The sequence below is a fragment of the Stegodyphus dumicola genome, chromosome 11 (genome assembly GCF_044657685.1).
Source record: "Stegodyphus dumicola isolate Sdum_Otavi_A_Nest chromosome 11, ASM4465768v1".
NCBI classification, from domain to species: domain Eukaryota; kingdom Metazoa; phylum Arthropoda; class Arachnida; order Araneae; family Eresidae; genus Stegodyphus; species Stegodyphus dumicola.
In genome coordinates, this window is record NC_140778.1 from 46,443,162 (window position 1) to 46,467,615 (window position 24,454).

Consider the following 24,454-nt stretch of genomic DNA (forward strand, 5'->3'; position numbering starts at 1 on the left):
CACACCTTCACATACTTTCACTGGAATTTTCCTCGTTAATATTTCGATGAAGTATTTCTCTTGCTGAAAACAACAAAAATATTGCAAGTTCTCCCCCCAATCCATTTTAAAAGTTTGATAATTACTTTGAAATGGACATATGCTAGTTAATGTTTTATCACAAACATATGATTTAATACCACTATAAATGTATGTAACATTTTTGTGGTGGAATAGATTATATAAAAAAAAGGGGGGTTTTAATTTTTATTGTGCAAGTTTTTAGTCAATTTTTGAATTTCTTAACTTTTCCCCCATTTCCCAGCTAGAACCCTGAAAATTTTAAGAGCAAATCTAATTGCCAATAGAAAATCTTATCTGTTGAAACAGAAAAAAAGGAAATGGGAGAGATCTTTTAAAAAGACCCCTAGATGTCACATTGTTTATGGCTAAACAAAGTCCCCATCCTGCAGCCATAGAAAGGTCATGTTGGTAAAGAACATGGAGGTAAAAAAAGGAAGAAGGTACTTCACTCGTAATCAACCCCACACTAAGAGTGAAGCACTGCTCTGAGACTTCGGTCTCCAGATGGGCCATTTGTTGTTTACATTCAGAAGCTCCCTTGACAGCGCTCTGATAGTATTTTGACACAAGTTCCATACAAATCGAAAAACAGGACACCTCTGTATAACAGAAACATTCATTGTGTGATGGATAATAGCAATTTTTATAGTTTAGTGACATTTACGCAAAAATCACATCTTGGTAATTTTTTTATAACTAACAACAGCGATTTTGATTATGAATACATTTTATAAAATTCTAGACTATTAACTACAAAAATATAAATTTTAGCAAAAATGTTATGCTTAAAAAATGAAAAACACCTTACGAACCTTTAAGATTGTTTACGTTTTTTGATGCCCTTGATAGACTATTTGCTACTTTTATTTTATGTTCCAAATGCTAAAATGTTTTAAATAATATAAATTTTTTTGTCATCCACATATTATTGTAACATATTTTTTAAAATTTTTTAGAGGAGAGACTTTATTGTTGCTCATTTTAAACTCATTGTTTTATTTTTATATAACTGAAAATTAATCACTTTTACTTATTTGGGTTAATTACTTATCTGAGTTAATTAAAAAACAAAATGTATTTGAAATGAAGGATTTATTTATTCCTAAACTCAGAGATTTAGACTATGTATTGTTGAAATTAAGGGTAAAAAAATCTGACAAGTATAATTAAAAGAATTATTCCCTTACATTTTATAATAACTCCATTACGAGTTTTAAATAATATTTTTTTAAATCTTTTTTTTAATTCCTTTTCAGAAATATTCAGAGAAAGTTAAGTACATGGAAATGAGCACCAATATTTAACATATTTCACTATTAAATAAAAAGGTCCTCTAATTTGAAATGAACCATTAATTATAAATTGACCGAGATTTTTTCTATTTAAAAGATGCCTCAGAAGCTAAAAATATTATGTTATATTTGAGAAAAAGAAACTCTAAAAAAAGAAAAGAAATAATGCAGAATTTTAATATTAATAATACAATAAACTTTGATCTTAATTTTTGTAATCCTTAACCGAATAAATTACCTTAAATTTTTTTTTAAATGTAATTAACGAAAACTTGTGAAAATATTTTATTCAAATTAAACCATTCTGTGAAAAGTATAGCATTTAATTCCGTTCAGAATGAAATGTTGTTTAAAAATGTATTCTTTTCACATACTTAGGACTCTGAAATATCGTAGGAAAAGAAATGATATACATTTATATGTATATTTACGACATAATTACAAAATATTTACATCCGATCGTGTCAAAAACCCACTGATCTTAATGGCAAGTCACTGAATGTTTTGGTCACCACAATGTGATCGCTAGTGCTTCAAAGCAGTATACAGGAAAGACACTTAGAGCCTTCCCTTCTTACTACCTACCTCGATGGTGAAGAACAAACAAAATTTTCTACAGCTGACTGAACTTTTATCAAAATAGGTACAGCTTGAGTATAGGACCCCATTGGCAACTTTTGGCTTGGCGCACTTTTCAGACGGTTGTTTTTCTGGTAACCCAGCAAATTCTAGAATACTCCACTTCGGCATCCCTGTCGCATTCGAGCGTGTTTTAAACTGGAAAGTGTCATTTTCTTCGAAGGAGCAAAATATTGATGCATTCAACAAATTTCTCGAAATTGTAAGGGACATAAATTGGGCAGAGTATAGGATTTCTTTGTAAATTTACCATGGTTTTGTAAACTTCACTTAATTTCCAGCATTTCTTTTATTTTTAATTTAAACATGTATTCTGAACTCCTGTTTTCAGTTTTATAACTTAAAACTTGCATTTTCAATATTGCTGCTTAAAATATGCCTCCATGTACTTGTGTATTTTCAAACTTTTCTTTACTTTTAATTTAAACATGCATTCTTAACACCTATTTTCATATTTTTAATTTAAACATGTATTCTGAGCACCTATTTTCAATTTTATATCTTGTAATTTGTAGTTTCAGTACGACTGCTAAAAATATGCCGTCATTTATTTATTTTCAGTTTCACTGTTTAAATATATATTCTAAATTTGTATTTAAATTTTTGTTATTAAAATAAAATGTGCATTCTAACATCTATTTTCAATTTTAACTGGTTTTACAAAGCTAAACTTGTATTTTCAATATTACTACATAAAATGTTTCCCTACTTACTTATGTACCTTCAAATTCGCTGTTTAAACATATATTCTAAAATTTTTTCTGGTTAAAACGTGCTTTCTAACTTGTGTTTTCAATTTTAATGGCTTGTCGTTACCATATCGCCAATGGGGTCCTATACTCAAGCTGTTCCTCAAAATATAATCCTGTACTAAGAGAGCACTTATTCAAGCTAGAACAGTCAATTCAATAATTATTAGGCAAGATATTAACAAGCTATTCATCTCTCACCACACAAAATGAATTTATCTCACTTCTTGGGTAGAACTGTTAAGGGAAAGATTTTGACCGATATTAAAACTGCAAAATATTTCAGTCTTTGCCAATACACCCAACATCTCACATATATATCAAATGAGTAAAATCATTCGTTACGTTCACATAGAGAACAAAAATGTCATCTAACTGGGAAAAAAGATGTTTACATAATGGAAGGCATTTTAAAGGTTATTGAATGGGATGGTCTAGATGTATAACATTGAGCCAAGGACAAAGATACAACTCTTCTACAATGGCTAGAGTGCATTCAGAAGTTCAAGCAAGGATTTGTGAACTCGGTTCTAAAAGCATTATACAAACCCTGTACAAGCCACTCTCTTAATCTGGGTGGAGAAAACTCTTTTAGCACAGTTTGAATACATGTGGCTATTTTGGGGACCTTAGAAAGTTTGTACATTTTTTTTTCAGCTTCTACAAATAGAAGGATTATCCTTCTGACAAATGTTAAAATTACAATTAAGCAACTTTTGGATATTAGATGGTGTACTCATTACGAAATGTTAATCCTGTGTTTATGAATGAAACCACAGGAGTAATTCAAATCCTGTTGCCTGCAAAGTGTGATTTCTACTGAATGTTTTGTTTTATATTTATGGAATAATGTCTAAGAAGTCAACCACATTCAAAAGTATTTACAGATTCTTGGAATGAGCTTCAAGAAGTCTGTTATCAAGATGAAAAACCTAATGTCTCTTTAATTTTTTTTTTTTTTTTTTTTTTTTTTTTGTTGTTGTTGTTGTTGTTGAGGAAGCACTGCAATTTGCAAAAGACACATACAAAGAAATGAGTATTCCTGTAGTAGAACTGTCAAGAAGCAAATTATGCCCAGAGAGAAGGCTGCAGACAAACCTCTGACTATGGACCAAGAACTGAAAAGGTGAATGTTAGAGTGCATTTCAACTAGAAATCAGTAGACGTTGCAAAAGCATGGAATGTATATCGAATCGTTTTGCAAACTTAAACAGACTTAAAGCCTAGACCAAAACCAAACATCGGATATTAAACTTAAGTTTTTACATTTGTTGGTTGAAAATTACAATGAGCTTTCTGCAGATGTTCCTTACAGGAACTGTATGCCTAAAATGATTTCTAAAAGCTGGCAAAGGAAAAAAAAGAAAAAGTCTCTTGGTTGGACTTCCTCAAGATTTTCAGGATTTGTAGTTGAATATAATTCTTTTTACTTTGCACTTCAGCATTAAGATTTTTCTTAATTTGTCTTACATCAAGTGAGAGAAGTTTTCTGAAACTTAAACTATTGGGTGTGCAGACAAGTTTTGAGGGATTTACATAAGATGGCGTTACTGGTATTAAATCCTATCCGACAATCTTCTAACTATATTCATGCTAAAGTGCCAGCATTTCTATATAAATATCGGTCTGTTCCATTTCACTGAAATGTAAACAACAAACTTTCTTTGTGCTCAACCCATGTCAACCTTTGTACCAACAAAACAAAATTTGTGAGAAGCACTTCTTTTTGTTTTAATTTGAAGAAAAGTGCAGTTGATGGACATCAATTGCTGTGTGAAGCATATGGGCAACATGCTGCATCATAAAAAACACATAAGGCCAGTAAAGTTTGAAAATGCTGAGTTGGAAGGATTATTGAACCAAAACCTTGGGAATGACTCAACAAGGGATTTCAAAGCAACTCAAGGCCAAGGGTAAGGTGCAAAAACAAGGAAATTGGCTTCCATATGAACTCAAGCCGAGAGACAATGAATGCTGTTTTTTTAACAAGCGAACAACTGCTCGAAAAGGTTTTTTGCATAGAATCATGATGGGGGACAAAAAATGAATCTTCTACGACAGCCCAAAGTGCAGAAAATCATGGAGTAAGCCCAGCCATGCTTCAACTTAAACGGCCAAACCGAATATTCATGGCAAGAAGTTAATGCTGTGCATCTGGCGAGATCAGCTCGGAGTGATGTTTTATGAGCTACTCCACCCTTACAAAACCATCACTGGGGAACGTTACAAACAATAGATGATGCAACTAAGTCAAGCATTGAAGCTCAAATGCCCCAATATGCCAAAAGACATGACAAAGTGATCATTCAGCACACCAACGCTGAAACCACATGTTGCAAAAGTTGTCAAGGAAACTTTGGAGGTGCTTCAATGGGATGTCCTACCCCACCCGCCGTATTCACCAGACATTGCTCCTTCTGATTTCCACTTGTGCCAATTGATGAATCATGACTTGGCCGAGCAGAACTTCACTTCATATGAAGAAGCCAAAAATTGGGTTGGTTCTTGAATCGCCTCAATAGGTAAGGAATTTTTTAAACACAGCATCTGTATGCTACCTGAAAGATGGGGAAAAATCATAGCTAACGATGGACAACACTTTAAATAAAATACATCCTTCCAATTTCTCTGAATAAAGTTTCAAAGTTACAAAAAAATGCTCAAAACTTACCAATAATTTAGAATTACCTCAAATCTACTGTTAACCAAGCACGACTCTATAGATAAGCCCTTTTGTCAATCGAAAATAGTGTAGCAAAAGGTATCAAATTTGATGATGTAATTTTAAAATTTGCAGAAAAATATTTTGAAAGAAGGAATTTTAAAAATCATGTTGAAATACAGTTTGTTGGAGAAACATGTAAACAGTTCAGCTTTCACTAAATTAATAGTAATAAAGTGATGCACTAGGTACTGTCACTATGACAAAGGCTTTCCTACTTTGTACATTAAATTGGCTTTATTAATAAAAAGGCACTTTACTTGGTTTTTTCTTTCACAAAAAAATTGTCTACAAATTAATTAACTTTCTATTTATTCTACCTTCTTTACTTAATGAATAAAAAAAAAAGACTTCCTCAATTAATTTTACTTTATATTTTGGTTGACATGGGGGTGATAAGTTAACATTCTACACGAGGTGCCACTAGACTTTGCTATGCCACTGATGAACTTACCTGCTTAGAACTGAAGGTCTCTTAAGTGAATCCTTTTTTTCTGGAAGCTTTCTTAGATACTTAACATACATGAGGTTATCTTGCAGTATGGGAACATAAACAAGTTAATTGAGAATGCCTCTATTTCTCTTTCCCAATATCAAATATGTTAACTTTGTACTGAGCTTTATAAACATGCTTGATAGCCATGATCTTCAGTATTTAGTCAATGGAAGTTTCAAATACATTAATTGATGATGATGATCTAATACATAATTTAATGATGAGCATGATGAACATACTCTAATCATTAATCACAATTTGCATATGATTATGAAACATTTAGCCATGCTTCAGAATTTCAGTCTTAGAAGTATTTTTTGAAGTGGTAGCATGCATATGATCCACATAGCACATTTTGAAAGTTATCAGATGTAAACATCAAACACTTATGAGTGAAAATTCATGTAAAAACATCTTAAAAACTATTAACATACAACTACTAGAAAGGAAAACAGGTAGATTTCTGTTATCATAAGCAGATTTAGAAATGTATGCTTGTGTACATGTACACATGCAAATATGTTGTACAATTTGTATGTGTGTATACACACACATGCATATATTTTTCATTCTGGTACTGATAACAGTAAAGTACCAGAAAGCATTATTTGCTCAAGAAGTTCTAGTTTTGCTAGACGATAATACAAGCTGCTTACTGCAACCCACTTCAAAAATCCTGAAAACTACAATGCAATTAAAATAAAACATAACTAAAAAAATTCAGAATATTAATGCAATATACATACATATTTCCAAACAGTTTCATTGTGGAAGCAAAATGTTATGTTGTTTTTTAATTTATTAAACACTATTCTGTATCTTGCATCATTCTGCAAAGTAGCTTACCTTTTTTGTTTCTCAAAATTAAAAAAAAAAAAATAATTGCTGCATTTAGTCTGCCTTTCAGAAATGTCCTGGAAATTAATGTGTTTATATTTCACATAGCTAACAACTGAAATTTAATCACAACAATAGCTAACAACTGGAATTTCATCACAATATTTTAATACAGACAAATTTCCAATTAACTGTTACAGCACTAGATAATAATCTGAATTATGCATACGTAACAAATGTTGATGATAAAGTTCTGCTAGCAGGAGGTGAATGGTTCATGGAATGCAAGACATTTTGATAAGCCATCTAGTTATTCAATAAAGTATTTCTAAAATTTTGGTTTAATCCTAGTATCCGGTGCACACAGGATTTGGCGACTTTATGATGAGCAGTAAAAACACGACACATATGATGAGTAGTAAACAAGTCATTCAAAGGTTATATATAGTGTATATACTATGTATATACACATATAGTATATAGTGTATAGTATATATATAGACGTTCTTTGGATCATTTTTGGTGTTGGCAATAATTTTCAAAATCACGCCAAGGCTGCACTGTATACTAGGATTTTACCAAAATTTTTATCAATAGGTTACTGAAAAGAATTTCTGATCCAAACATTTCACACACTTTTCCCTTTAATTAGAATAGATAATATTTCATAGTCTTAATAACATCTAGGTTATAAATGTTGAAACATGTCCTACATGCCATCCTAATTTAATAGATATAAGTTAATGCACTTTCAATGAGGCTCATCAAAACAATCTCGAAGAAATTTAAACAATTTTGGAAGCACTTCCGCAGAGAACCCGGTAAATGTAAACATTGCCAACTTTGGCGATAATAGTTCAAACCTGGTAACCCAGCAGACTTATCGTATTTGCTTGTTCGAAGTTTGCAACCATTCCTCTTGCGTTCATTTTGTTGAATTATCACTGTCGTTGTTCGCATTTGCAGATTTATATTATTCTTCTCAGCTGATCTTTAGAATATGGTAACTGGTAGTTTGGCGACATTTTGGAAGCGATAAAGGTTACTACCTGGGACTTTGGTAATAATGTGAGCAGTACTCAGTTCTGATTACGCATTATTTTGTGTGAAGGAAATGAGAGATCATGGGATATGTCATGTGATATTAATGGACGAATTACGGTTCTTTAATCGGAAAAGGGGGGAAATCGGGAAAAAATCTGGAAATTTTGTATTTGGCTTTATTCTGTGTTGTGTGAAACAGTGTTCGTTAATTTTTGGATTCCATGGCCCTAACTAAAGTGAATTCGAAATGGGTATTTAGTGGGATTGAAAGGGGTAGTAATAAGTGTTTCTTCAAGGTTGTGCGAGATACAAGTAAAGATGTTTTATTAAGTTATTTATTTTACCTGGTACCTTGCTGTGAACTATAAGTATGATTTTAAAGATCCTGAAACAGAAATAAGAAAAGTTTATCGGACACGTAATCAAGATTCTGAAGAAGATTAGGTAAGTTAGTATTTTTAATTATTTGAGGATATTATTTTTATGCATTGTTCTAAATGTAAGGTGGAAGTAAAGTAATTTCGTATTATTGGGAAAATTGTTATTAGCAATGATTTAGTTTAAAGTAATTAGGATTGTAAGCTAATTTTTATTAATTTAATGTATGTGCTTATTTAAAGTAGTGTTTTTGAATTTAATTATATTTTAATTAAATGATAGTTATTTTGTGAATTTTATGTTTGTAGGAATTTGGTATACGTTTTAGTTGAAGTAAACGTGCATGGAAATAATTTAAATAATTGACACTAAGTATTTGTAATGTCTGCGGTATGAATTCGTTGGTGACGTTTATAATATAATAGATAATTTAGAGGTAAAAGTTTTTGGATATTTTATTTATTTTATACGTGGAAATGTTCATCCTTGGAAAGGGTATATACTTTTTCGCAATCAGGTAATTTCATATATATCCTTTTTACCGAATTTAAAGATTCACAAAATTTTTATGCATTTTCGTGAAATTTTTCTAATTTATGAGAAAAAAGCAGTGTACATGGATATAGTGAAGAGAATGCGCAATGCCATTTTTGTGTAATTCTGGGATGTTTTTTTAATAAGTCGACGTGTACATGGTTTATGCGTATGTGTTATTTTGAAAAACACGTAAGGAGTATGGTATTGAGCACTTTTTCCCAATTTTGCAGTGAATATTTGTCATGACTAAGCAGCTTTGTTAGATAAAATTTCTAGCATAAGTGTAATTCGGCTAGTAGATTGTTGGAAGAAGTGTTCAGTAGATAAAAAGAAAAGAAACATGTCTTTACTTAGTGAAGACAAAATGGTGGCGGGAAAAAAAAAATAGAGGGTTGCTGTAGGAGAGTTGGTCGCCAAAAAATCGCCAAGTTACCATAATCTAAAGATCAACCTTCTTCTCTTATTTATTATTATTTTTTCTAAATTTTTTAACAACGAATAGATAAAAATATTTTCGTAGATAGAGGCCAGTTCTCGGTTCGGGATGAAAGGAAGAAAATACGGCGGGAGGGGTGAATGCTAATTTGTAACATGGCTGTTCACGTTGTGTTCTTAATTATTAACAACTCTAAGAACCATGACGTTTCCAACCTCTAAAATATTTTGGGAAGCACTTCCGCAAAGGAACCGTTAAATGTAAATATTGCCAAAAATGGCAATAAATGTTCAAAGCTGGTAATCTGGCGAATTGGCAACCCGGTTGGCTTTTAGAAAGAGAATATTTGCCGAGTGTTCGGGGCTTCGTTTTGCCGCTGGCTAGCGGTGTGTCAGTACCGGGTTAGGTGGTGAAAATCGCCGGAGGTGGGGGGGGGAATATAATATGACTTTTTAGAATAGTATGGCTGTGTTCTTACGTAATTTTTAAAAGACTTTAAACACGCAAAACCACAGGGCTCCTAAAATATTATGATTAACGTGGGTTAAATTTAAATTAAGTTTTTATTTTTATTACTGTTATTTTTACCTAAAATAATAAGAATTAAATCATTTTTCATGCTTAAAAATTTGATATATTTTTAATGCATTTTTAAAAATTACTTTTTAGAGGATGGTAGGTGTTTATATACAATAGATGATTAGAATGAAAAAAAAATTATTGGTTCTCTGAGATGACAAAATACTTTTATGTATTCCCAGGGTCATCAAAGTTAGTAAACCACTGCTTTGAGTAATTAATCAAAGTTTGAATGAATCTTGAAAGATAACAAGATGTATAATGTTTATTCTAGTTTTATTTACAATGCTACTTTAAATGATTTGAATATTATTGAAGATACTTGGCATTGTCAAATTTATAATGAAAAAGACAGTTGTTTCAAAATAAAATATTAAGCTATCAGCAAGTAAATTCAAAAAACAACTTTGAAAACTTGCTTGTGTGAAATGAATGTTTTAAATGTATTATTTAGTAATGAATCCATTAATCTATTAAATGTACAGTAGCACTAATTATTAAACATAATTTTGAGAATATCGACAAGCAAAAGCACGTAATGAAAAAGACACTTTTTACTAAAAATATTAGTATTCTGTATGAATGACAGAGAATATATGTAATGAATACCGTGGCCAAATACCTATATAAAGAAAAAGAAATAAAAAAATAAATAAATAAAAATAGTAGTATTCTTTACCTCGACACTTGCAAAAGTAATCCTACTATGCAACACATAGTTAATTTCTGATTACATGATACTGCAAGCACTTTCTTCAGATTTTTCCTACAACTGATATTGAATACTGGTAGTTTGATCTGGTTTCATATCATGTTTAAAGTGCAGGCTGCATGGTTGATTTTTTCTAGTTTTCCTCATATGTAATGCAAATACAAGCCAGTTTCCCTTAGAAAGTTGTTCAAAACGGCATTTTTCTTCAGGTCCATAGCCGGTATTCATTGCCATATTCGAATAACCTAAACTTTCCTTCAGATTCTACATTGACATGATGTATCTGTTGTAAGCAGGACAATGATCATTCCGCCTCTATCAGTGTAGCAGGAGTGTATTTAAAAAATGTCAGAATCATGGGATTCATAACAAAATCGACCATGTTTTAATCTTGAAAACTATAAATTTTCCTGATTTTCTTATATAATGGGTTTAACTAACAAGATATTCATACTTTTGTTCAAGTTCATAAGCAGTTGAGCAATACAATTCTGAATATTGGTAGTTTGAATCTTCAGTATCTTGGGCCATCACACTGTCATGCCCCCTAAAGTTAGTACTGCTTGGCATAATAACAATCTCACTTGACCATGTTACCCACTTTGTCAAAATTAATATATCAGCTGCAGTCTCTCCAAAGACTCTCACTATAAAAGAGATTTAAAAAGATCTTTCTTAGAACACAAATAGGTTTGTCAACGTCTGGCAACAATTCATGAACTTTTCACGCAAAGCATTTACGACTCATTTCAGATACAACATTTTGAGAAGTGTTTCATCTATACCTTTTTCTGTATGGCTGCATCATTCAGAAGAAAATGATGTTGTCATGTTTAATTTCATTAGGCCTGATGCAGAATAAAATACTGGAACTGCTGGTTTTTAATAAGTCTAAAATACTGGAACTGCTGGTTTTTAATAAGTCTAAAATACTGGAACTGCTGATTTTTCCTACATCTGTTATAAGAAGAAATTATTTCAATCATATCCTAGAACTGCAATTATCCTAGGGTACATATTAATTTGTCAACAGCATTGGTTATTTCATAAATGAAAATAAGAATATTGCTTTTTCCATTCTCACTTTGGATATTCTAAATTGCACTAATGTATACAGCATTGAATTATGTCCATTTTAAGGTAAATTTGTGGAACATCATTTCTTATAAGTTTCCAAACATCTTTTCAGAAACGGACTTTCTTACAAGATTTAGATGATGAAAATATATTTAGTGATCATCAGTCTGAATTTGAAAAACAGTGCGACTCTTCAGAAGACATTCCTTGTGATCAAAGTGACTATTTTAGAGGAAAAGATAAAATAACAAAATGAAAGAAAGAACCCTTTCGAATTCAAAGATGCATGGCGTTCCATAATATCATAAAAAAATTGGTTAATCTTTAGATTATGGTAACTTGGCGATTTTTTGGCGACCAACCCTGCTACAGCAACCTGATTGTTTTGTTTTGGACGCCATTTTGTTTTCACGAAATAAAGGCATTTTTTTTTTACTCAACATTTTTTTTTCCAACAATCTGCTAGCCGAATTACGCTTATGCTAGAACTTTTATGGAACAAAAGTGCTTATTCATGACGAATATTAGGTGCGAAATTGGGAGAAAGTGCAGAATCGCCCAGTGCTTGCCGCGTTTTTAAGAATTGCACATACACGGTATTATCCATGTACACATCGACCTATTTTCACTTAAAAAAACATCCCAGAATTGCACAAAAATGGCATTGTGCAAACTCTTGACTTTATCCATGTACACTGCTAAAGTCCTAGCTAGCAACCTTTATCGCCTTACCAAAATGTCGCCAAACTACCTGTTACCATATTCCAAAGATTAGCCAAAAAATTGCCTGGCAATACACATATATCTAAAGATGTGGCTTCACCCATCGATGCATGGAAGCTAATATTTGATGACACAATGATTGAAATGATTGTGAAATGCTCTAATATTTATGTAAAAAATATTTCGGGAAATTTTAAAGAGATGCAAAACCGATGGAGAAAGAAGTGTTTCTTGCTTTTTTAGGACTTATGTAAATCCCATTTCCATTATCTATCCTCCCATGTAAATGTTAGAGAATTATGGGTGACTGATGGAACAGGATTGAATATTTTTCATAAAACAATGACCTATAAGCGTTTTCTTTTCATTCGTGCCTTATGATTTGATGATATCGGAACACGGGATGGCAGAAGAAAGAGTGATAAATTAGCTCCAATAATAGATTTGTTTGAAAATTTTGTCAGAAATTATATCATGTAGGGGAATACATGACTTAGGACGAAAAGCTAGAACCTTTTCAAGGACGATGCTCCTTTCTTAAGTATATGCCTAAGAAACCTGTAAGATATGGTATAAAGATATTTACTGTGGTTGATTTTAGAACCTTCTATACTTTCAACATGGAAATTTACTCAGGTCAGTAGCCAGATGGGCCATACAAGAAAGTCAACAGTTCTTGTGAAAAGGCAAAGCGCATCCTAACTCCATTTTACAATTCAGGAAGAAACGTTACCACAGACAGTTGGTATACCAGTTTATAAATTGGCCAATTTCTTACAGGAAAATAAAATTACTATCGTTGGAACAATATGCAGGGATGAGAAGATTATCCCACCTGAATTTGTGTTGAATAAGAATAGAGAACAGCATTCAACCCTCTTCGGGTTTCAAAAGGATATAATGCTACTTTCTTATATGGCTAAAAAGAACAAATGTGTCAACCTTTGTCAACTATGCACAATGATGACCATATTTATGAAAGCACGGGAGATTTGAAAAAATCTGAAATAATTACGTTTTATAACATGACAAAAGGTTTGGTTTATTGAGATTATGGCAAAGTACACTAGAGCTATCTGCCTAAAGGGAGGGATGTCTTCGTGGAGGACTTTCTAAGGGAAAATGGCTTGTATACACGTTACACATGGGGAAAACCACGAAAACGCCCATGCAGCGAGACTGTTTGCGGGATTTGAACCTCGGACCGAACTACCAATGTTCAGCGACTTTACCGCTCAGCTGCTGGTGGACCCCATGAAAAAAGGAGCAGTTGATATAGTGGACGAAATGGGTGGCACTTACTCTGTGGCGAGAGTATCAAACCAATGGCCTATGGGCATATTTTTTTTTTTTTTTTTTTGGTTACTGAATATTGCCAGCATAAATTCAAAGATCTTGCTTTTATCTACTAAAACTCCACCAGAGAAGTTCAAGAATAGGAGGCACTTCTGATTTCGTATTTGCACTTTTAGATCCTCATTTAAAATCATGACAGAAACAGAAGGAATACAAGGAAGATTCTCTTGAAGATTCGCAAACAAAGAAAAGAAAACTATGTTACTGGAGATGTTACATGCGCTTAAGAGAAAAAGACAGAAAATCAAAAACTATATGTGTGAAGTGTAAAAAAAAATACTATGTCAAGAACACTGTGAAATAGAAGCTTCATTCAAACTACAAAATATCTATAATTCTTATTGAGCCTAATTGATTTGAAAATTAATTATATAACTCATTGTCCATGTAAAAATTCTGCATAATTTGGATTATAATTGCATTCAAAAATAAAAAACACAAATTTCTCATAGAAATCAATGGTTCCTAGTCATATGAAGAAAACGTAAGTACTTTTGATTTATTTGTCATTAATTTTAAAAGTAACCTTATTTTTAAGCAATTTTATATAATAAATGTTATAATTAATATAGAATGCATTATTTTACATTATTACATTTGTATGTCGTTTAATTGCGATGCGCGTTCTCGTGTTACATAATAATACAGCGCACGTGTCCTCCCGGGTTAACGATATACCACTAAATGTCATGGTTAACCTACTTATTTTACTTCTATATGCTATATATCTTATAACTTGACTGTACACCGCTCAAATCATCGATTCCATATGTTAAATATCTTGCAACGCAACTAACTATACACCACTAAAATCATAGCCGATTAGCCATTGGTGAGCTTGGCGAATAAATACGCAACGGCGCCAACGGATCCGCTGCGGAAGCGCCAACAGATCCTTTGCGGAAGAAAACCCATAATTTGTTTCCGTAGGCCGAAAAAATGTGCATGTGCATTTTAAATAATTAAGTAATGCTTTTATTTTTATTATTGGTTATTGTCATCTAAAATTATGAGAATAAATCAATTTTTATGACGTAAAATTTTAACAAGTTAATATATTGTTAATGTTTTCCTAACAATAACCTTTCAGAGGATGGTAGGTGTGACATAAATAGATGATTAAATTGAAATAAAAAAATATTATTGATTATCTAAGATGACAGAATAGTTTGATGCATCACAATGGTCATCAAAATTAGCAAACCACTGCTGGTGTAAGGAATACAGTCAAAAGTCGTTAATTCGGACACCCATAATTCGGAATGATCTATAATCCGGACCTCAAAACTAAAAACTTTCTGCGCATGCGCCGCGTTGACACATGCGCATAGGCGTTTACGCGTGCGCGTAAGACCTTTTACGACTGCGCATACGAGTGTGCACAAGTGCAGAATACGTTTTCGCGCGTGCGTTTTATGTATAATGGACGTATAAGCTAAAATTATCTAATTATCTATTTCAGTTAATGTTGATGATTGCGTTGTTCCTTAATTTTCGAATTGGATCCAGCTTATTATTTTTTGCAGACCGTAAGAGCAATTTTATAAAAGTAAGCTTAAATTTTCAATTATATCAAATAGAATTTCCGATATGTATTTGTTAATATGTAAAGGATCTAAAGCGGAACTACGTTTTGAAATCCGAAATCTGTTTATCAATTTCACGCTGCTCGGCGGGGGGAACGCCGCGGCAGGCGCGTAATGAATTGGAAGTTGATCTGTCAGCACTATCCTTATCTTCAGCGAAGTTGTTTTTATTTTATTTGGCTTATAATTCCTTACCAAATGTAGTATTTCATCTCGATATGCTCCGTCTTTGATATGATTTAAAACAAGTTCCTCGTCATTATAATTCGCTTCCGATAGCGAAGAAAGTGACAGAGGTTATTGAAAACGAAAAAATTTCGATTGACAAATTAGTCGGTGTTCTCGACACAGCAATTATAGGACTTGAACAGCGGAACTTTGTAACTGAACAAGAAATTATGTCTATTTAATAGAATTAAAGAGAAAGTATTATCACATGAAACGAAGCAAAACTTAAACAACTTACATTGAAAGAAATGTTTAATAAAGTAAACAAATAAATATTAAGCTTTTTCTTTTTGCAAATTTTGATACCCTTTAGATCATAATTGTTCTTTATTTCATAAATTACGGTTTCATATTTTTAATTTTAGAATTTCTGCATGCCATCTTACGAGATTTAAACTGATGATCTATAATCCGTAAAAATCGATAATCCGGAATCGCCGAAGTCCCGACGAGTCCGGATTAATGACTTTTGACTGTAATATAATAACCATCTCAAAGAAAACAATTTCTCCTCTGTGTACACAAATAGGTTTCTCTAAATTTTTCGGTCCAAATGATTTTTTTTTACACCCGTAACTCATGAGATTTGTTTTACGTTCCTATGCATGTTTAATTCAAACGACTTTCCAAATATATCATATACATGCTTGCTCTGCTGTATGAAAATGAATACATTTGTTTAAACTAAGTTTATAAACAAAATGTCTTACATACTTTATACATACTCAGGTTACTTTCATGTGTGAATAAGACTATGCTTCTTTAAATTAAATTTATGAAGAAATGACTTTTCGCATACTTCACACACAAAAGGTTTCTCACCTGTGTGAATAAGCAGATGCCTGTTTAAACTACATTTCTGACTAAATGATGCCTTACATACTTCGCACATATGAGGTTTCTTTCCTGTGTGAATAAGCATATGCACATTTAAGCTTTTCTTGTGATTAAATAACTTCTTGCATACTTCACATGCATAAGGTTTCTCTCCTGTGTGAATTAACATATGCTCTTTTAAATTACTCTTAAGATTAAATGACTTTTTACATACTTCACACGTATGGAGTTTCTCTCCAGTGTGAATAAGCATGTGCCTGTTTAAAATACACTTCTGTCTAAATGATGTCTTGCATAATTCGCACACATGAGGTTTTGCTCCTGAGTGAATAAGCATGTGCCTTCTTAAGTTTTCCTTATGATAAAATGATTTCTTACATATTTCACACATATAAGGTTTCTCTTTAGTATGAATAAGCATATGCTCCTTTAAACTATCCTTAAGATCAAATGACTTTTTACATACTTCACACATATAAGGTTTCTCTCTGTGAATAAGAATATGCTTCTTTAAATTAAATTTATGAATAAACGATTTTTCACATACTTCACATATATAAGGTTTCTCACCTGTGTGAATAAGCATATGCCTGTCTAAACTTTGTTTTCGACTAAATGATGTGTTACATACTTCGCACATATGAGGTTTCTCTTCTGTGTGAATAAGCGTATGCATATTTAAGGTTTTCCTTTGAGTAAGTAACATCTTATATACTTCACACATATAAGGTTAATATCCTGTGCGAATAAACAAATTGAGCTAAGATTGATTGAGTTTACAAACTTCACACATATAGGTGTTCTCTCCCATGTAAATAAACTACACTTTTGACTAAATGATGTTTCACATACTTCGCACAGATAAGGTTTCTCTCCTGTGTGAATAAGCTTGTGCCTGCTTAAATGATCCTTTTGACAAAATTTCTTCTTACGTATTTCACACATATGAGGTTTTTCTCCTGTGTGAATGAGCATACACAGAATTAAATTACACTTTAGACCAAATGACTTTTTACATACTTCAGACAAATTTGGTTTCTTTTTCCCAAAAGATTAGTTACATATCTCCTATGTACATACACTATATTACATAACTGACAGTCTTGGTATTATGTAACTTCCTACATACCTCACGATAATGTTCATATCCTGAATGGATGTAAAATGTTTATCAGAAACTTTCCGCAAAGCAGTTCTTAAATTCTTAACTCTAGTTTTCGCTGTCTTTCACTAATACATGCTATTATCTTCACGAAAATATCATTACATATTCTGCACGACACTTATCTGATGTGCCATATGTGCATGCCTGGATTTCCAAGAACACTTCATTAATAATTCATTTATTATATTTCTCGTAAATTTGATTTCATATACGATATATACATGCTAGATATGAAGGCACGCAACTATGCCACAAATGCAAAGTTCTTTAATATCAACACATGACATACAAGTTTTATTTTGCAACCACTAAGTCTTTCTGCCCACAAAAGGAAAGCCCTTTATCGAACGCTTTCTAGAAATCTGTGAAAATAGCAGCTACTGTTTCTCTTTTTATTAAAATTTTCGCCTATGTTTTCAATTACCCTAGTGATCTACTGTAGAAATACAAGTCAAATAACCTGGCGAAACAGTACATCTTCATGCAACCCATAAAATCTCGAAATTCCTCCTATTTTCCGCAACGAGTCCGATTGCATTATAACACGAAGTGTAATGACTTTATACCAAATCTTTGTTTATACTCCGTGATCAGCAATAATTCGTGTCATGAAGTGCTGAATAAGCAGTTTCAGTTGTAAATTAACTATCAGCATTTCTTCGGTAAAATCCTAGTATACGGTGCGGTCTTGGCGCGATTTTTAAAATTGTCGCCAACACCAAAATGATGCGTTTACGTTTGTCGCCAAATTTTTGGCAACCCCAAAGTAAAGCGTCACCACAAGTTTTAGTTGGCAAAAAAAGTAAACAAAATGATTATCATAAGTTAATAAATCCTAAGCATACGGTGAGACACATGAAAAAAAGCAAGCATTTAGAAATTGAAAATAATTTTTAACAGACTTTATAACAAATAAAAATATAATTTTCAACATGCATCGCAACAAATACAAAACATTCACATATCAAATATAATAAATTAAATACCATGGCTCAGTGTCACATATGTTTTAGGGTCTATATCATAACTCAAAAGCCATGGCCCTCAAACTCGAGTGGCGGATATATTGCTTTTATTGCAAATATGAAGTTTTTCATTTTTTCGGATGACGATTTATTATTTTTCAGGCGCCGCCACATACGTATATTCCATCAAATAAGAGTCAAACTCTTCGCTTACCTTTTTCGTCCCCTTCATCCCACGCTTAACAGCACTCCACATTCCTTCCAAATCCCAAATAAAAATACGGTGGCGCGATTTTTAAAATTCGGCAGCGATCCGGCATCTACTGCCCAATTACAGCAAGCTTTTCTTCCAGTTCTAACTTCCGAAAAAATTTCGTGTTTAAATATTCGCAATGCAGAGCACTGCACATCATAATCGAAAAGTAACATTTTCCAACTGTAGAGCAAAATACGTTAGCAAATAGAACTGTAGAACAAAATACGTTAGCAACTCGAACTGTAGAATAAAAGACGTTATCAAACTAAAATCATATTCAATATCTTACCAAAAACCGATTAATTAAAAAATATTAACTAATCAGAAACTCAGCGGAACCACTACTGTTATTTTAAAACATACAAAAAATAAAAGATAAATAAATTTGACTTGAACATACATCCTTTCTCATTCAGTTCAGCCGAAGACCGAAGATTAATACAAGCGCCTGGCCCCAGCCACCACCCCTGTTCTTATTGGTTGCCGTTTATGACGTCAGGCTGAAAAGATTCCATTATCTGTTTCGTTTGAGTTATGTCAAGGGGAACTTATAACTACTTTGGATTTGGTTCTTTGCTGTGTTAATGTGAATTTGTGCAATGTAACAGAATATTTGCAATTAAAAGGAACCTAACAGTATAAGAAAATGTCGGCACTTTTTATATAAATTGTTTAATCATGTTAATGTAATAGATAAAACTTTATAATGCGTAAATAGTGTTTGGCTAAGCAATCCGTATTCAATGCAATTCATAGCGGTATACTGATATTTAAGAAATGTATTTTATAATTTCATATAAAAGGAGACCATTAACAAGATTTGCTTCGTCAGCAAAGTCAAGAAATAGCACTTAACTCTTACTGTGTAAATAATGTCTGCCGCAGTTTTCATGAATTAGCGGTTTATTTTGCAGAAAAGTATTTTTAAAAGTGATATAAATGTAAAATGTAGTTATTTCTTTATAAAAATGAACTGTTTGATAATTCAATTACCTTCCTTTCATTTATTGCTTGTTGTATAGAGATTGTTTGGTATCAAAATTGTTCGTAGTCAGATTAATTTTTTACTTTCTAATCCTAGGCATTAATTTCTCCTCATTTATGGTTAAAAATAAGATAAAGTGATAAGATACTTTTAAATCGTAAAATACTTATAATATCGTTTATTTGACCTTGTCATTTGGAGTTATCATTCTGTTTTTTTATGTATTATTGTTTTGTTTCTTAACTTTTATATCTTATAAAAAGTGTTTATTGTCAAATGACTTCGATATTCGTCTAATGACCAAAATACTGCTAAACGGTTATCGACTGCACATCGAATTGCACCTTTTTTTCTAATATTATGTATATTAACAATATATTTCTGAAGCTACTTTTTATTTTTGTAATTTTTTCGCAAATATGGCAAATTATTCCATTGCTTCGCCTGTTTCAGCGCTAAAATGACCTCGAGCTCAAGCTTTTGGCGCACAAAAATGCTGCAAAAATTCTTTTCGTCACTGTATGACATCAGAAGTCGTGTCCAATAAGAGCTTGGGGTGGTGGCTGGGGCCAGGCCCTTGTAAGATTAATGGACTTCAAACAATGGTTTTTCTCTTCCATCTGCACCAATCAAAACTTCTCAATTTAAAATATTTAATGAGCATGCGCGAAAATGCTCCCAAATCACCCTCCTCCAGAGCTTCGAAAATCGGTTTGGTTACCACAATTGGCGCGCTTTTTAGTCTCTTAAACCCGAATTTCGCCAACTCTCATTTGCACCGTATACTAGGATTAAGCCGATTTGGTAGTCTTCAGCAAAATACTTCACACTGTGTGATGTGGAATTTTCTTTTCACAACTTTCAAATAAATAACTTCATCATAGAAAAATCAAAACTTTATACTTATTCGTAAGAGTGCATGTGATGTAATTCCAGTTCTGTCGATCTACACGTAACGCAGCAGACGCAAGTAAATCATTTGCTGTCCAGAGGATAAATTGTGAAACTTAATTACAGAAATTATATGAATGAATCAAGGGGTAAAATAGCTGCTAATCAACTCATTTTACATCCATGCAAAACGAGAATATCTCTGTGAGTACGGATCAAGTTATATGGATGCTATCAAAGTTCTCAACTAATAGAGAGCATTCTGTATGGGAGAGAAACTTATGGCAAAAAGTTATGAAACAGGTCCTTTGCGAAAAGCAATATTTTAAAAGAGTAATGCATGTTCATGCAGAACAGAAACCTCATATTTTAAGTTGCATAACCAATCATTTAAATTAAACTATAAACAGGCAAATGCTTACTCTCACACGACAGAAACCTCATATGTGTGAGGTATGTAATAAGTTATTTACAAAAAAATGCAATTTATTCAATCATATGCTTCTTCACACAGGAGAGAAACCTTATGTATGTGAGGTGTGTAACAAAGCATTTAGTCAAAAGGGTAGTGTAGACAGGCATATGCTTATTCATACAGGAGAGACACCTCATATGTGTGATATATGTTATAAATCATTTAGGCAAAAGGGTCATTTAAACCGGCATATGCTTCTTCACAAAGGAGAGAAACTTCATGTTTGTGAGGTATGTAATAAGTCATTTAGCCAGAAGGGTACTTTAAATGTACATATACTTATTCATACAGGAGAGAAACCTCATGTCTGTGAGGTTTGTAATAAGTCATTTAGACAAAAGGGTGATTTAAGTATGCATATGCTTATTCACTCTGGAAAGAAACCTTATATGTGTGAATTATGTAAACAGTCATTTCGACTAAAGCATGATTTAAACAAGCATATTCTTGTTCACAGGGAACAGAAACCTTATGTGTGTCAGGTATGTAATAAGTCATTTCTTGAAAAGGGTAATATAGAAATGCATATGCTTACTCATACAGGAGAGAAACCTCATGTATGAGTTATGTAGTTTCATTTAGAATAAAACATGATTTAAATCTTCACGCTGGAGAAAAATGCCATGTTTGCTATGTAACAAGCCATCTAAAAAGAAGCGTAGATTAATGAAGCATATAATATTCGTGCAGGAGAGAAACCTTGTATATGTGCGAGGTATGTAACTAGTCATATCGACAAAAGAGTGATGTAAGCCTGCATATATTTCTTCACACTGGAGAGAACTTATGGGTCTGATGTATGTAACAAGACATACAGACAAAAGCGTCAGTTAAGCAAATGTGATTATTCATACAGGAGAAAGACTTCTGTGAATGAGATATGTAACTGAAAGATGACTTAGGCAATCATATGCTTAAAGGAATGCATAAGAAAGGAATTTATGTATATAGGGATGTAATTTAGGGGGGAAAAATGTGATTTAAGCATCCATATTCCTATCAGTGAATAGCAGACACCTATCTTTCAAGACATTTTTACATTACAGTAGCTCTTCATTTTCTACTTATAAGTGTTAAGTATTGATATTTATCACCTGTTCGAATGCATAACATGTATTATTTGTATATTAACCTCTTGAGATTTTTGTATTGCTAAAATCCTGAAGCAAAGCTCATGTTTCTTCAATATGCATGCTTTCAGTTGTAGGTGCTTTGCTACAAATGTGTGTCCTTTCAGTGGCTATGTACATTATTGACTATGAAGATTTCAGTCTCTGATGTGTGGTTAATGATATAAATCTTTACCACACCTTGCTCATGCTATTATGTGCAAGTAAGTAATCAATATATGACATTCGCAAAATCACGTATACAGTTAGCACATCTAATGGTAAAAGAATAAGATGCCATCTGAAAGGTTTATTAACATGTAGCAGACACAGAAAGCAGTGTTAAGGAAGTACTTTTATTGTGATGAATAAATTATATTTATATGAAATAAATTGCAAATATAGTACAATGTCCAAAATCCGGACTCGTCGGGACTTCAGCGATTCCGGATTTGAGATTTGTCTGGATATTAGATCATCAATTTAAATCTGGTAAGATGACATGCAGAAATTATACATTTAAAAATATGAAATTGTAATTTATGAAATAAAGTTTAATTAGGATCTAAAAAGTATCAAAATTTACAAAAAAAAAAAAAAAAAAGCTTAATATTTATTTGTTTACTGTATTAAACATTTATTCAAAAAGTTCTTTTTTCTTATGTCATATATTATTCTTATGTCATACATGACTTTCCAATGCCATACTCCTCACGTAATTTTAAGACAGATATGCCTTTATCCATTTTTTTGCAGCAATTTCACTTTTTGTTTATGGACATCGAAACATGGTTTTGCTTTGTAGATCCTTTGGCAGCTACAGAATTGGAAACTCGTGTAGAGTAGACTTTAAGGTACCCCTTGTATTATGGCAAAGTTGTTGTTTGATTCATCGCCAAGTTGTTGTTTCATTTATGGTAGCCTGAGTAGTTGAATGTTATGGAATCCCTATTGTGACGTAATCGGGTGCATGGTTCTGGGAAATTTTGAATCATGGGATGTTTTGTAAGCGTTTTTGTAGTGTGTGTTGGTTTGATTCTGTAGACGGTAGAATGGCCGAATGTAGTAAGATTAATTTGAAGTTTCTGTACGATTTGGAACGAAAGGGGAAAAGAGCTTCAATTAACTGGTGTGTAAATGAAGGTTTACTTAATAGCCATTATAAGTGTCCTGTATGTAGGAAGGATATGCGTCTAGTCAAACGTAAAAACCGTTTAGATGGATTTGAATGGGTTTGTAGGAAAAAAGGTTCAAATGGTCACTATGTGAAGCTTTCGATCAGAAAGAGTACCTGGTTTGAAAAAAAGTCATTTGAGTATGATTGATATTTTGATTCTTACGTGGCTCTGGGTGTACGAAGTGAACTCGAAAATCATGGTAAGTGAATATTCGCTTTTGGTAGTGCTTAAATGTATAACATGTTTTTCCTTTTTTATGTTATTTTATTGTTTGGTTTAAAATGTATTTTATTGAGATTATGTATTTTTTGTTTGCCTATATTGTAGAATTTGGTCCTCCTTTGACTTTTTAAGTGAAAATATATCGATGTGTACATGGACAAAGTAAAGGGAGTGCGCAATGCAAGTTTGTGCAATTCTGGTTTTTTTTTTTTTTTTTTTTTTTTTTTAAGTAAAAATAGGTCGATGTGTACATAGATAAAGTTAAAGCGCCTTTCTAAAGTTCTAAGATTTTGTTGCCCCTAAACTCAGTGCTTTCCCTAAATTAAAAAAATTTCTCATCCCTTAATATTGCCACTCAGTGCATCCCCAAATTCCAAAAATTTTGTCTTCCCTAATTCTGCCGTCCAGTGCAGCCATATTCTGTCGCTGCTTCTGGCTTTATGTGAATAACATATCAGTTATTCTTAATTAAAATAGCACTAAATGTAAACTTTTCGCCTATGAGTTTCATTAACAAAATGTATTTTTTAACATATGAAAAGAAATTTTTGTTAAATTTTTCCTCATCAACATTTCTTAGTGTATTGAACTCAATTAAATCTGTAATTATCACCTAGCATAAAAGGTTGGCATACTCTTGTTATTCAGTTACTAATATAAAAAAAAAAAAAAAAAATTAGACATCGCTGTATGAGTCATTACTGTAGTTGTCATGTATTGATAAACATGCAGATGAAAGCAAAATAAAATAAATAATGACTCGCCAGGTCGGTGTCAGTGATATAAAATGCTAGTAGGTGCATGTTTCAATTTGAGATGTATTCTAAACAGATACTCAACTACGGAGCCAAGTTATTTAGCTCACAAATTTATGCCTACAGGATTGTTACTTCATAACGAGGTATTTTATTTAGTGC

At 32.3% G+C, this 24,454-nt stretch overlaps 1 protein-coding gene across 1 annotated transcript; it reads right to left on the minus strand.

Moving 5' to 3' along the window:
- Positions 1-6,944: 6,944 nt before the first annotated feature.
- On the minus strand, positions 6,945-17,901 carry LOC118203089 (uncharacterized). The gene has a single exon (XM_085826643.1). It carries the CDS (start codon positions 17,013-17,015, stop codon positions 16,191-16,193), a length of 825 nt encoding a protein of 274 aa, XP_085682769.1. The 5' UTR covers positions 17,016-17,901; the 3' UTR covers positions 6,945-16,190.
- Positions 17,902-24,454: the final 6,553 nt, after the last annotated feature.

Excerpts from the sequence above, each read along its gene's own strand:
- LOC118203089 (XM_085826643.1), bottom strand. The coding sequence starts at position 17,015 with ATGTGTGAAGTATATAAGATGTTACTTACTCAAAGGAAAACCTTAAAT.